Consider the following 14,870-nt stretch of genomic DNA (forward strand, 5'->3'; position numbering starts at 1 on the left):
CTCTTAATAAGATTCTTTCTATGGATTTCAGAAACCAGTAGTCAATCTTGTGCTTAAAAATAATGTGTTAAAAATACAATATTCAGCAATATTGTTGTGGAAATAAGGAATGATTGTTTTGACATTTAGGTTTCTTCTATTTCAGCTTCTGTGTATGTTAAACTTCAAGGGATGTGACTGAGGGTCAGTTTACCAAACACTTAAATCTCTCCTTTTAATTTTAGGAAGTCTCATTACATCCATGTGGAAGTAGAGTTCTCCAGTTCCATTATACTTATTGGTGTTTTTGTTTGAAAGAAAGAACATGTTATTTCTCTATGGATCATATGAATTTGGGTTTAGGCTGTATCGAGATCAGATTTTGCAGCATATAATAGAAAATTCCAATATAATAGTAGTGGCAACGTTTCTTATATCAAGTTTGGGGACATACCAAATTGCTTCTGTTATTCAAAGACTATTGTAAAATTCTCAAAAAGAAAAAGAGGGTGGAAGTATTGCCTACAGCCATACCGCCCTGAATGTGCCAGATACTCGTCTAATCTCAGAAGCTAAGTGGGGTCAGGCCTGGTTAGTACTTGGATGGGAGAAAAAGGGGGGAGTATATTTTAGTGTACTTGAATCGTAATCGTAATCGTACTTGAATCGTCCTTATGATTTTAGAAGTTTTCATGAAATAAAATAATAGTATATTACATTACTCCAAAAAAAGAATAATTTTTTGTAGGCTTAAGTGTTTGTTACAACTTATGTTAGATGTTATTCAGACACATTACATTTTAGATAAGTCAAATATTCTAGGCTAAGCAGTAAACTAACTTGCATATTCTTTTGTGAAGCACACCGTTCTAGGATGCATTATCCCAACATTGTGAAAGGTATAACAAATTACCTGCCAGGGCACAACTATCCCATGTTAAATCAACAGTTTGGAAACCCAATCAGTTTATCTTTGTTACTTAAGTTGATAACATTTGTTGTGCTTATTTGAGAGTAAAAGTATTATATTCTCTATTTTTGGTAATATAGTTGGCTATTCAGACTGAATTTACTGCTGAAAACAGCTAAGAGTACTGAATAAAGTATTTTAAAAGCATGGGAGAACTGACAAGATAGAAATTATCAGGTCAAAATTCAAGTGAATCAATCCTTTCTCCTACCTCACCACCCTTTTTCCCCCGTGTCACGGGCTTGTTGCCAAAACTCAGTCACTTGTTCCCTAGAATGTCCCTCATCTGGATTTATCTGTTTTCTTCCTTGTGAAGATTTAATTTGTTCCTCTATCCCCCATATTTCCTATAAATGGTTTCTAACAGCATTAACATAATTGCTTATTTGTGTCATCCTACAATAGTTTCAAAATAATACCAGTATTGCTACAGATACTTAGATTACAGACTACTGAGTAAAGTTTAAGACTCTTGGCAGCCTTATTTGTTCTTAGAATACATTTCATTAAGGATGTATAATCAATTCTGTGTCCTAATGCACCTTGAAATAATTTTCTCTATATTTTTTATATCACCAACTTTACATAAATTTAGCTTCATTTATTTCAGTTACTTATCAGTTTTTAGGGACTGCTTTAGTCAAAACTGTATAACAAGGTATATTCAGGGAAATCTTGCTTCTCAATCCCCTCCGCCCTATCCCCTTCCTCCTCTTATTGGTGACTATTTTTATTAGCTTTTGGTTGTATCTTAACAGTATTTCTTTTTGAAAAAGAGCAAAAATCTGTATGTATGTATCATATGTTCTTATCCCCGCCCCTCCTCATATAAAAGGTTGCATACTAAGTAGACTGCTACACATCTTCTTTTTTACTTAATAATATATCTTGAGGATCACTCCATGTCAGCATATAGGGATCTTTCACATTTATTTCATGATGCATAGTACTCCATTTGGGAGTGTACCATGGTTTATTAACCAGTGCCCTGTTGATGAGCATCTGGATTGTTTCCAGACTTTTGTTGTTACAGATAATGCCACAGTGAATACCCTTGCACCTAAGTAATTTTATATTTTGTCCAATGAGTCTTTGAAAAAAATTTCTGTAAGTAGGATTGCTGAGTAAAACGGTAAGTGCATTTGGAATTTTTCTGGATATTACCAAATATTGACTATACCATTTCGCAGTTCCACCAGCAGTATATCAGGGTGTCTAGTTCTGTAGAGCCTCACCATAGACTTTGTTGCTGAACTTTTGGATTTATTTCCATCTGATGGGTAATAGTATCTCAGTTTAATTTTAAATACATCTTTCTTATTATAAGAAAAGTTGTATACTTTATATATGTTTTTAAAGATCATTTAAATTTTTCTTCTGTGACTGTCTTTTATATGTTTTGCATGTTTTTTCTAGTGTGTTGTGGGTATCCCCCCCCGAATCTGTATTTAGGTTTTTTAAACTTCAGGGATATGAGCCCTTTGTCTTAACTTAAGTTGCACATTTTTTCCCCGGTTTGTCCTTTGTCTTTTGTCAAAGGTATGTTTTTTCTTTTCTAATGGTGTTTGTTTTACATTTAAAAGTTTTATGTAATTGGACTTCCTTTTTTTTTTTAATTAATGCTTCTGGATTTTGAGTCTTAACTAGGAAGGTTTGTCTCACTTTCAGATTATAAAGGAATTCACTCATATTTCTTCTATTTTTTTATATAATTTTATATAATTTCATGTTTTATATTTATATCTCTGATTTATTTGGTGTTTATTCTAATGTAGTATGAAGTATGGATCCAGTTTCATCTTCTTCCAATTACCTATCCAGTTGTCCCAATACTGATTTGAGATTTGAGTCTGTTTCTGGACTTTCCATTCTGTACCATTGATCTATCTAATCATGTACTAATATCGCAGTGTTTTACTTATAGGTGCCCATATATTTTGCTACTTTACTTTTTGTTCAGAACTAGGTAATAACAACAATTAGAGTCACTCTCATCTAATTCATTGTGTTGCCCACCACCAACACCAAATGGAATACATGTGTGATAAATGTATGTTGCAATGTGTGAGGTAGGTGCTCTTTGGTCCTATGTTAGTGAAAAGAATGCTGAACCAGGAGTCAGGGAACAAACTCAGCTTTCACTACCACTTCTAAGCAAGTCACTTACTCTCTCTGGGCCTGTTTTCTCAGCATTTAACAAATAAAAGGAGCTGAACTAGATGGTATTGAGGGTTGTTCTGAATCTGGTTAATGGGATCTGGTAAGAGCACCACTGGTGTGTAGTATGTAGTTCAGTCTACCTTTTATTCCCCTGTGCCTTGTCCTTTTGCCATAGTCAGGAAATAAACTTTCTCTTCTGAATCCTGCTTCTTTAGTCTTTTCTGTAGGTTTTTCTTTGTTCCAGCATTTTCTTTTCTCCTGTGTTTCTTTAGCTTGCATTTCTTTCTGCTGATTAGGCAAGGATTGCCACTGTTTGGCTGCTCAGCTTCCACTGACCTCAGTGGGGAAAAATTGCATTCAGTAAATAGGAATTACTTTCCCCCTGGCAGAGAATTTCTTAAAAAACAAAAAGCAGCTGCTGACAGGAGTCTGTTCTTCTGTTGTACAAAGAACAGAAGGAGAAAAGCTGCCTCTGTAGTGTTTGAAGAAATCAGACACAACTATGACCAGGTCATCAGCTCTTTGATTTGTCTATGAGGGTTGGTATTTCCCAATACTTCTCCTTCAAGAGGTCAGGAAAGAAAGTGATGAAAAAGAAGAGCAAAAGTATGGAAAGAACCCGTTAGGTAACAATCCTATATGTAAAACAAGAAAGGTTATGGTGATTTAAGGCATGTCAAAGTCTTGACCAAATATAAAAACTTTACACCTTATTTACCCTAACTAGAATACTTAAAATTCAAACGAATAAGAGGAAATTCTTAACCTCCTAATTGTTGCTAAATAAATTTACCTCAAAAATGGTAAGTTTGAAAAATACTTGAAAGAACTTTTTAATGTGGAAGACAGAGGAAAACCAATGCAATATGACAATAAACATCATGCTTATTCAAGAAAAATAAGAAGTGCAAAGGAAGTGTGTCTGCAGATAAAAAGTTTTTTAAGAGTCAGTAAGGAACTCCTTAAAAGATTTAAAGAGAAACACTGTATATAAAATTTCAATGTCCAAAAGTCTGCTAGTTTTTATTAAGATGGAGCTTTATTGGTTTCTTGAACACCAGTGCTGCCAGTAAATACTATATTTTATTCTGAAAAATCCCAGAGCTATGAGAGGTTCTCCAAGGGTAGGTTACCACTATGGTCTCCGTCTTTCATTCTAAGTGACTGTCCCCTGAGTTCGGGTGGGGTAAGGCGGGAGAATGTGCACTTTTGGGCAGAGGAGCACTTCTGCAGGCATGCGCTGGCATCTCCACAAGGATCAGCCAGTGGACTCTCTCCGTCTTAACTTTGACAAAGTTTGGGCCCGCCCCTACTCTGATAACTCAGATTTATCACTTGTCAGGTAATGAATAAAAGATGAAATTCTGTGTAAGAAAGGTAGTTAAGAGTTTCTTAAAGTTGAGAACCATCTGTATTTTGATACAGTCCTTTTTTTCTGAAAAAAGTCATCCGAATTTGGAATGAAGCCATAGTGGTTTGGTGGTTTTTTTTTTTTTCTTTTATAAGATTTCATTTTTGGGGGGTGCTTGAGGCATATAAAGAAACTTTGGGAATTCCCTGGCAGTCCAGTGGTTAGGACTCCACACTTTCACTGCCAAGGGCCCGGGTTCAATCCCTGGTCACGGAACTAAGATCCCACAAGCTGTGCAGCACAGCCAAAAAAAAAGAAGAAGAAGCTTTTTAAAGTGGCTAGTTCTAAAATTTGTGTTCCCCCAACAAGATAGGAAAATGTCTACATTTTATGGTGTGTGCTCGTATTTTTTTCAGAGTAAATGTCCCCAACCCAGCCCCCCAATTTGATGCTTTAATATGTTTGTCTGACAGTTTCCAATGAGAGCTAAAAGGAAATTTATTCTCAAATAGACATGCATTTTAATCTCATCCCCACCAACTTGGAATATTTATTTAATACCCAAGGTATTAATTTAAAACTTAACAGTTTTGTTTAAAACTTGGAGTATATATTTAAATTCTCTCATACACACACTCCCTCAAACTTTGAAATGGAAAAATAAAATTTTATTTATTCAAGGTAACTTTATACACAGCTTTTCAGGAAAAAAAATATCTATTGGATAATAATAAGCATATGTAGATTGCTTGTTTCCAAAATGGCTAAGTTATTGATACACATACCATCCACATATGTAAAATGTACTGTACATTAAAGTTAGGGCCTATAGCCAGTAAATAGACCACTGTTATATAATTTTTTTTTTTTTAAGTTCCACTTATGCACATAGGCTTTGAGCAGATTTCAGGTAGTTCCTGAATAAAAATCAAAATTGGCTACCAATTGCCATTTAATGTATTTCATCACATGAAGAAAAACAAAAGATTGGGAGTCCTTTGAGAAGAATAGAAAATCAGCTAAAAAGCAAGTAGTAGTTATAACAGTTCTGCAGGTGGGGGTGGCAGGGACTCATTGAGATTTTGATCAGAGTCAGGAGGACTAGGGAACTGCTGACACTGGATCTCCTGGTTTTTCATAAAATCTCCTGGAGGCAGGGTCAAGTTAAGTGAGTCAGGGGGAGGTGGAAATGACTGTTTGAACTCAGAATCATGATCTTCACAGACTTGATTGAGGCAGTCCAGAGATGGTGGGAGATTGGTGGAATCATTTGGAAGAGGAGATACAGTTGTCACTGTGGGTCTGTCAGATTGGTTACTCTCCTGTCCTTCCAAATCAAGAGGGGGAGGAGGTGGTGGAGGCAGATCTGCATCATCTGAAGAGGAAACAGCAGTGCCAATTGTTGATCCATCAGCACTATCTTCTGATGTGCCATTTGCTTGATCTTTTATTTTCTCTGTTTTGGGAGTATTAGAATCTTCAATGTTTTCATTTGATTCAAACAACTTAATTTCTAAGTCATCTGCTAAAAGTGTGCTTTTGCTTGGTTTCCAGGCCATAAGTGAAACAATTGATGTACGTTTTGGGAACACTTCATTTTCTCTAATGTTATCCAGACATACGTCAGGGGTTTCACCATCAGCAAATGGAGACCTACCTGCCCAATTTTGATCATGTGACACTGGTTTTCGCAAGCATTTCCACAATACAATCATGATTATAGCTACCACCATAGAAGTCAGAACTAAACCAATTAATATGGTCGCTGTTGAATTAGAATTGGTTTTCTGTGGGCTCTTGTTTTTAGTGGTAGTTTCTAGGTTAAATCCTGGTGTACCCCTAGGTGAACTTCTGACAGTTGGTGTTGGTTGTATGGATAGATTATGAGCAGTTGATGGTACTGATTTTCTAGAGGAGGTGTGGATAGATGATGGTTGTTGAGTGGGAGTATAGACAGATGGTGGTGGTTGTCTGGTAGAAGAATGGGCAGATGTTGATCGTTGTCTGGCAGAGGTGGACACAGGTAGTGCTGTTCCTTGGGAGGAGGTGTTGGCCATTGGTATTGGTTTTCTGGTGACATTATAGGCAAGTGGTTGTCCAGTAGAAGTATGTGCTGCTGGTTTCCCAGAAGACACATAGACAGTTGGTGTTGGTTGTCCAGCGGCAACTTCGGCAGTTGTTATTGGTTGTCCAGAAGAAAGGTTGTTGAATTGTGTTGGTTGACCTGAAGGATTCTCTGTTGTGCTTTGAGAATTAGCTGAGACATATGACCTTGATGATCTAAATAAAGTAGACTGTGGTTGCTTCTCTGTTGTAGTTGCTTCTGCCTCTGAGAAAAAAGTATCGTTCAGATGTCCACAAAACAAAATTATGGTGAAATATTTGGGATCCATTTCAGAATGTTTCCTCTTTACCAGTAGTTTTATAATAAAAGAAAGAAAGACAATTAGGTATCATTTACTGTCTGGCATAAAGTAGGTAGGTACTTGATAAGTATTTATCTTTCCTAATTTAGACTTGATACCCTACAGGCTAATGTGACCGACTCTTAAATATACTCTGATTTATCATATAACATCTGGAAGTCATAGGCAGTGATCTCTCTTCTTTCATAAGATCTGTACTTGGCCCCGCTGCCCCTGTGGGTTTAGTACACTACAGTCCTTCGTTTCACAGTCACACCTCTCCAACGCATAGGCTGCATACGCTGGTACCGTGTGCGTGCTACTTTCTCCTCCGTTTACTGCTAGAAATACATTGATCCTGCTGCCTCGAAGGACACCAGTAACCGCCTATTACCTGATCCAGTGGTCTTTTCTTTCTCTTTTTTTTCCTCTCTTGAACACATTTGACACTGTTGATTACTCCTTCACTGCTGTTCGAGTAGATCTTCGTAGTCATCTTTCTTCCATGCTCATCTCACTAGCTCCTGTCTTTCTCTTGCGTCCTAAATATGGTACTTGATAACTTGATATGTACTCTGTCTTCACTCTTAACTACTTTTCTTAATCCTGAATCTGTAAGGTTTCAGCTCTTACCTTTATGCTCTAACTCCCAAACCTGTATATCCAGCCTAAATTTCCTTAATTCTTGTTCCATCTGTGTGACTTCTTGGTGGACATTTCCATTATATATCTCACTATCAGCAAATTGAACATATTAAAAACAGAATTCAGGGCCTCCCTGGTGGCGCAGTGGTTAAGAGTCCGCCTGCCGATGCAGGGGATACGGGTTCGTGCCCCGGTCTGGGAGGATCCCATATGCCGTGGAGCGGCTGGGCCCGTGAGCCATGGCCGCTGGGCCTGCGCGTCCGGAGCCTGTGCTCCACAACGGGAGAGGCCACAACAGTGAGAGGCCCGCGTACCGCAAAAAGAAAAAAAAAAAAAAACAGAATTCATCTTCATCTCGATAGTGACTCCTGTCCTAACTTCTCTATTTTTGTTAATGGTACTACCTCTGTGAGTTTCTCATGCACAGAATCTATTGTATTAAGTAATCTTTGCAGCAGCATCAGTGTCCAGCACAGTGTCTTTATATTAGGACCTCATACTTTTAAAGGATTCAGTTCAACTCATAGTCCTAGGCTCAAAATCCTCAAGTGCTCTTTGAATCTGGTTGAGTAAGTAGTCTTGCTGCTGCTTTCACTTATTAATTGATAAACACCACCATTGTGTCAGGCCCTGTTCTGGTTTAGGAGATACCCCCCAAATTTTTTTTAAGTTTCTATTGGTAGAAACAATAAATAAATAAATAAATATAATAATTTGATACATTTTCTCACAAAGGTATGCAGAAGATGCACAGAGGAACTAAGCTAGCCTGGGAGGGCTTCAGGGAAGGTTTCTCAGAGAAGTAAAACTTGAACTGAATCTTGAAAGGTCTGTAAGAATTAATTAAGCAAATAAAATATTCTAGCCAGGGGAACAACATAAAGGGCCTAAGAAAAGAAGGCACATCTATAAGTTTGTGGGATGTGGCAGATGCTAAAACTTGAAGAGTTTTAAGTTCCAGTTCTACTTCTACCACCTAACTACCTATCTACCCATGAGAACTAGTCAATCTCTCGTGTTCTCAAATGCCTTATCTCTCAAGTGAGGATAGTTTTCAGCTCTGTGTGTAATATACTTGTTTTGCACATCATTAAACATAATGGTAACTATTTGGTTATTTCTTAACATTAGGGAAAGGAAAATCTCAGGGTTTTAGATCCTGGTCTATATGATTTGAAACTATAGTTTTTCTCTGATTTTTAGGCCAATCTGAGAGAGATTTGATGGTCTGTGCAAGATACAGTAATAGAAGAACTCCCTCAAGTTTTGCAAATAGATTTTTCAGTATATTTGAGTAGTTTTCATTGCTTACTCCTCTGCCACTCGGTACACAGTAGAAGAAAAGACATGATTTTTTTCCTGTACAGTCTCTTTATTTTCTCTGTAATACTTCAGGCCTAAATTTTAAAATATTTCTCCTTTAAACCCCCTGCACACTGCTGATGAATTAGTCTTCTTACAAGCATGTATGATCAGGTTACTGTTCCCTTGCTTGAGAGTTCCCCATTGCTGTAAAGATAAAAATTCTAAACTGAATTTTCTTCCACCTGGCTCGAGTTTACCAGTCCAGATTCATATCTCATGACTGAAACTTCTCATTCTTTATCTTACATACTTCCTAAACACACACTTTTTTTTTTTTTTTTCCTAAACAGACACTTTTCATTATGCTATTTTTCACCCTCTGAGAGTGTGTTCTTTCTTCCAAACCCAGCCTCTTCCCCCTCTGGCTGCCTAACTGAACCTGTCCTCGTCTGTCAGACCTCAACTTAAATTCCCTTCTTAGACCAAATTCTCTGTGACTGACCACAGCCCAAAGAGCTCGGCCGTTCCCTGAATCCCCGAAGTTCTTGTTGTCTTTATAGTTCCTTAGATAATTCTTCATGTGTGTACCTCACTCACACTTCTTTTCTCTTAAATAATTGTGTTTTTTAAATTACTTTTCACATTTTCTTTTTATCATCCCCACCCCCTCAAACAAGATTTTAAAGAACCTTGAAGAAGGCAGAAAGAAACAAAGAAAATTCCTTACCTAGAACATCCTATGTGTTGCACCGTCTCAGGTGTTTTACATACTTCATTTCATTTAACCTTTAAATAACTCTGAGAAAGATGGAGTAATCCTTGATTTATAGATAAAGAGACAAATTCAAATGCTTTAAGCAATTTGCCGAATGTTATATCATTATTAGTGGCAGACAGGGAATTTATACCCAGGACCATCTGATTCCAAAGCATATGCTCTATTCTACTACCCCCAAGCTGCCTCATGTTTTTATATTTTGATTCCTTTACATCAGAGTGCTGTATATGTTAGCAGCTCAGTAAACGCTTAACCTATATTGGGCTTCTTGGTTCTTTTCCATGTCAATTTTTCACTGTTTATTGATACTTCTACCAGAATGTAAGCAGAGAAGGTAAAATCTGAGTTATTAAATTATGCTTTATATCAACTTTGCAAAAGGTTTAATAAGGAAAAAATTTGAAACTTTTGGCATAAATATGGGAATTTAAATCATCTCTAGTTGGTTATCATCCATGCAATTCCTACCTCCTATTCTACAGATTACCCCTTCCCCAAAAAAAGGCCTCATTGGAAAGTGTTATTCTTTAGAGTTTCACTTTAGTTTTCAAAAAATGCCATCCAAAGCAACAGAAAACATAGGCCATGAATTGTCTTCACCGAAAAATGTTTCTTCTTTTGTGACCTTTCTTAAATTTTTTTTAAAAACCCACACAGTTCCTTTTTTCAGTTAGCTGAAAAAGGCATTAGAGAAGGAAAGAACCCAAATAGGAACATAATTATAAGCCCAGTTTAGTCTGTAAGATTAATTTTGATAGGTTCATAGCCTCTTTTGTCAATAGGAACGTCGTAGACCTTCAGTGTATGAGATTTGCCACTTGTCATTTAAGGTTTACAGCAATATTAAAACCAAATTCTATTTCTTACCTATCCTACTCCTTTCTCCAACTCCTCAGTTAGCTATCTAACCTCCTAGGGTCTGCTACGTCAGAATACTAGAATGTCTTAGAATTCTACTACAGCAATTCAGAATAGTCCAGAAAAAAGGAACAGGATTTTAAAAAAGAATAAATAGGGGGTATAATAGTGAAGAAACAGGCTTTTTTTTCTAGTTCAGAGACAGTGAGGCCAGTGTTATTACCAGTGCAGAAAGTTATTTAACATATGTATTTTAAATATATATATATATAAGCCCTGTGTACCTGAAATACCAACATTGCTTCTGCAGGGAAAGAAGGTAGAAAGAAAGAACTATATGGGGCAGGGGAGTAAAAAGGAGGAGAAAATGTTGGATAAGATGAAATGAAAAAGGAATACAAAGAAATACAAAATAACACAAAGGAGAAAAATAAAGCAAAACTTAGAGTAAGCAGCAAATACGTGGAAAAGGGGAAGGTTAATGGATTAGAGAAGGTATTGAAGAAAAGTTAATTAAAAAGCTGAAGAACAAATAGTGATTATGTATTTAGCAAGAAGTTAGGGTAGGAGGTTAAAGTGAACAAAATTAGACGTTGGGGAAGAAGATTGAAGTAGAAGAAAGAAGGAACCACAAAATGCTGCTCTCCATCTTTGCAGATACAGGGAACCAGCAAAGAGGAACGATCTTCCCAAAATGGAGGACAGGACTTAAATCACCCACCTTCTCAAACTTACTTACCTTTCATTTCAGGCTCTCCTATCTGTTCTAAGTATCCTTAAGATTCCCCACCTCCCTTTTTTTCCTGGCACTACCCAGAAGCATACTTGTTAATTACTCTAAATAACCTATGCACAATCTATATAGCATTTTTCTAGAAATCCCTTAGTCTGCTGCTCAGGGAAACCCTGAATTTGTCTACCTTTACACGGCAGTATTTTGCTCATTATTTTAGTTTTGGACTTTGAGGTTTAAGTCTGTGATCTTGGTCCTTTGTTTTTCCTGAATATAGAACATTTTTTAAAAAGAAGAAAAAAATCAGCTGTTTTAACTAAGCATTTTAAAGGCAGTTATAGTGAAATAGGAGTCCCCATATATTAGACATGTTCTCATAAATATAATGCATAAGTACATAAAGGATTTAGCATTTAAAATTGATGCTAAGTTGGATATGATAAGAGAGATGTCATTGTCTTTTAAGGGGAATCAAGGAGATTTGGATAGCATATCCTAGACAAGGCAAGTGTAGGTAGCAGTATGAAAAATATCATTTGAATTTCGGTTACTTTGATATAATGTTATAATATAATAGATTAAAATTTAGTGTATCGGGCCTCCCTGGTGGCGCAGTGGTTAAGAGTCCGCCTGCCGATGCAGGGGATACGGGTTCGTGCCCCGGTCTGGGAGGATCCCATATGCCGCGGAGCGGCTGGGCCCGTGAGCCATGGCCGCTGGGCCTGCGCATCCGGAGCCTGTGCTCCGCAACGGGAGAGGCCACAACAGTGAGAGGCCCACATACCGCAAAAAGGGAAAAAAAAAAAAAAAAAAAAAAAAAATTTAGTGTATCTAAATTTTATTGTATCTCCAACTAGTAATGTTATGAAACCAGAAAAGGAAGAACACAGCAGTTCCATATCTTGAGGAAAGGCAGAAAGGGAAATTAACTTTGAACTATGATAGGAGTTATTTGATGACTATTTTTTATCAATAGTAATAGCTACCATTTACTGGGTACATGCCAAATGTTCAGCAGTATCCTATTTTAATGAGCAAAGTGATGTTATCATCGTCTTACAGGTAAAGCTGAGACACAGAGAAGTTGGGTAACTTGCCAGAGTGTCACAGCTCTAAACAGTGGCACTGATACAGAAACCAGTCAGTCCTGTACTAGAGCTCTTTCCTTCTGTTACATTCGTAGTAAAATTATGAAATAGGAATGCTTTATGAGGGGAGGAGATGTGAGCTCTCTGGGAACAGATATGTAAGTAACTTTTGGAGTTAGTCTTGTATAAAAGGGTGGACAAGAACTACCAGGAAACCATTTTAGTCCTGTGACTATGAAAACAGCTATGGGAGTTTTGAATGGTTAGCCTATAAGCTGTTATATTTGAGGTGATTTTTAAAGATTGGACATTGACAGGCATCAAATTTATATTTAACAAATTCAGACTTATTCAGAATTCATAATTTCCTTCTGAGTAGAATTATATAGGCATTAGTTGAAAAACACAAGCACTATTAAACTCTACATTTGAGACTGACCCTTTAAAAATATATAGACAGGACTTCCCTGGTGCAGTGGTTAAGAATCCACCTGCCAGTGCAGGGGACACGGGTTTGAGCCCTGATCCAGGAAGATCCCACATGCTGCAGAGCAGCTAAGCCCGTGCACCACAACTACTGAGCCTGCACTCTAGAGCCTGTGAGCCACAAATACTGAGCCCACGTGCCACAAATACTGAGCCCGCATGTCACAACTACTGAAGCCCACGTGCCTAGAGCCTGTGCTCCACAACAAGAGGAGCCACGGCAATGAGAAGTCCGAGCACTGCAACAAAGAGTAGTCCCTGCTCGCCGCAACTAGAGAAAGCCTGCGCACAGCAACAAAGACCCAGCGCAGCCAAAAATAAATAAATAAATAAATAAAATATTTTAAAAATAAATGTATATATATAGACAAGTCGTGCCAAAAAAAGGAGATACAAATCTTTATTTTTTTAGCTTCTGTAATAGTTACTTAGAAGAAATCCAAAGTGGATTTATATGAGGGAAAGTCATAAGTATTTAATGAAATGTTGAAATAGGATATCACCACCCACTGTGAATTTATCATTCTGTTATATTACAAGTCTATGTAAACTCTTTGCAGTTTTTATTTTGGAGGATATTCACTTTGTAATTGTCCAGCTTACTTACAGAATAAGCATCTTTTCTCCATATTAACAACTTTCTATTCTGTGGGTATTTTTTTCTATATCTATTTTACACTGTTTACTAAAGACTCATAATAATACATGACATAAATATGTAGATGATATGAGTATATATATACATATTTTATCATAGCAGTTTTTTCTTAGCTGTAAAAATGAAGGATAATATTTTCATGTCATCATTATTACTTAAATTAAAAATTCTATTTGTGTGAAAAATAAAGCATATATGATAATGATAATTGAATATCTCATCTAATCACCTTTGGCTTTTTTTTTTTAATTAGGTGAAGGTGACCATTCTTACCATGGAAACTAAAGGGGATTAAAAAGTAAAAATAAATCTATGGATTATGCTTATATATAGGAAAATTTTATAGACAGCAAATCAGAACTTTTAGCAATCGGTATTTTGGGGTTGTAAATTCAGTCATATCCCATGAATTCTAGTTTTATTTCCAACCCTTAGCATTTTCTGTCATGGCTATAGATTTATTTCTTTTAATTACAGAGCTAAGGTCAACAAACAGTGAATCAATAAACTTTAAAGGGTTAATATTATAGAAACCTAGGTGAAAATTTTTTTCCAAGGCAGGCTCAACACTGAATTTTTAAAATTCCATGCAACAAAACCACAATACCTGTTATAGACATCTTTAGACTCTCAGACTTTAAGTTTAAAACAATAATGAAATTTTAGTTTTAAAAATAAATTCTGTATAAAGCAAAGATCAAACCAGATTGCCTGTGTGAAAATTGTCTTACCTCAGCTGTTAACTTCTTTTGCAGAATGCTGAATTCTTGTTCTAACTGGACATTTTGATCATTTGGCTAAGAAAGCAAAAGGGGTGGTTCAGTTCAGATTAAAAATGGTCCTTTAGCAAACTGAAATGGTTTCTGTAGAAAAAGAGGAAGTTTATCAATAGTTGGTTCCGGAAGTGCAGTAAGCCACAAAATGACTAAGAAATGTACTGCTTTAACAGAATTTATTTTGAAACAATTTGGAGCTACATGATTTGAGTGCTTTTAATTAACATTTATAGGTAAACATTTGAGACTCTCTAGTAATGTGATTATATAGTTTAGTTATTTAAAATAGAACCTTGAAGAGAAAATTATATGTTGTAAGGAAAAACTGCCAGTCAGGTTATTACCCATAGTGAGATTTCTTTTCATAACAAGTGAATGATGTGTCCTGTTTTCTTGTATGACCTTAGGCAAGTCGCTGCACTTCTGAGTCACCATTTCCTCCTCCGGAGGAATATTTCTATTATTGAGTTTTGTGAGGATTAAGTAAGATTACATAACATGTGTAAATGCCTTACACACAGTAGATAGCCAGTAAATGTTAATGTTATTTCCTCATACATAATTTAGGCTAAGCCCAGGTAAATACTTTCCTAAATAATTTTTGAGTTCAAGTCCACAGCTCTTTGGTTACCCACAAAGTAAGTGTCGGTGCAAAGTAAAATAAGTTAGGAATCATTT

The 14,870-nt window shown here is 36.4% G+C and overlaps 2 protein-coding genes across 5 annotated transcripts in view; one reads left to right on the top strand and one right to left on the bottom strand.

Annotated features, from left to right (window-relative positions):
* The window catches only part of NF1 (neurofibromin 1), a 261,641-nt gene that overhangs the window by 188,331 nt on the left and 58,440 nt on the right, over positions 1 to 14,870 (top strand). The gene's annotated exons all lie outside the window — the stretch shown is intronic.
* Positions 5,215 to 14,256, bottom strand: EVI2B (ecotropic viral integration site 2B). Its single transcript, XM_060082005.1, has 2 exons — positions 14,148 to 14,256; positions 5,215 to 6,868 (listed from the first exon to the last, which is right to left on the bottom strand). Exon 2 carries the CDS (start codon positions 6,851 to 6,853, stop codon positions 5,498 to 5,500), a length of 1,356 nt encoding a protein of 451 aa, XP_059937988.1. The 5' UTR covers positions 6,854 to 6,868; positions 14,148 to 14,256; the 3' UTR covers positions 5,215 to 5,497.

The sequence above is a fragment of the Mesoplodon densirostris genome, chromosome 18 (genome assembly GCF_025265405.1).
Source record: "Mesoplodon densirostris isolate mMesDen1 chromosome 18, mMesDen1 primary haplotype, whole genome shotgun sequence".
Classification (NCBI taxonomy): Eukaryota; Metazoa; Chordata; class Mammalia; order Artiodactyla; family Ziphiidae; genus Mesoplodon; species Mesoplodon densirostris.

Bases quoted from the DNA above. Each gene is read 5' to 3' on its own strand.
- EVI2B (XM_060082005.1), bottom strand. From the start codon at position 6,853: ATGGATCCCAAATATTTCACCATAATTTTGTTTTGTGGACATCTGAAC.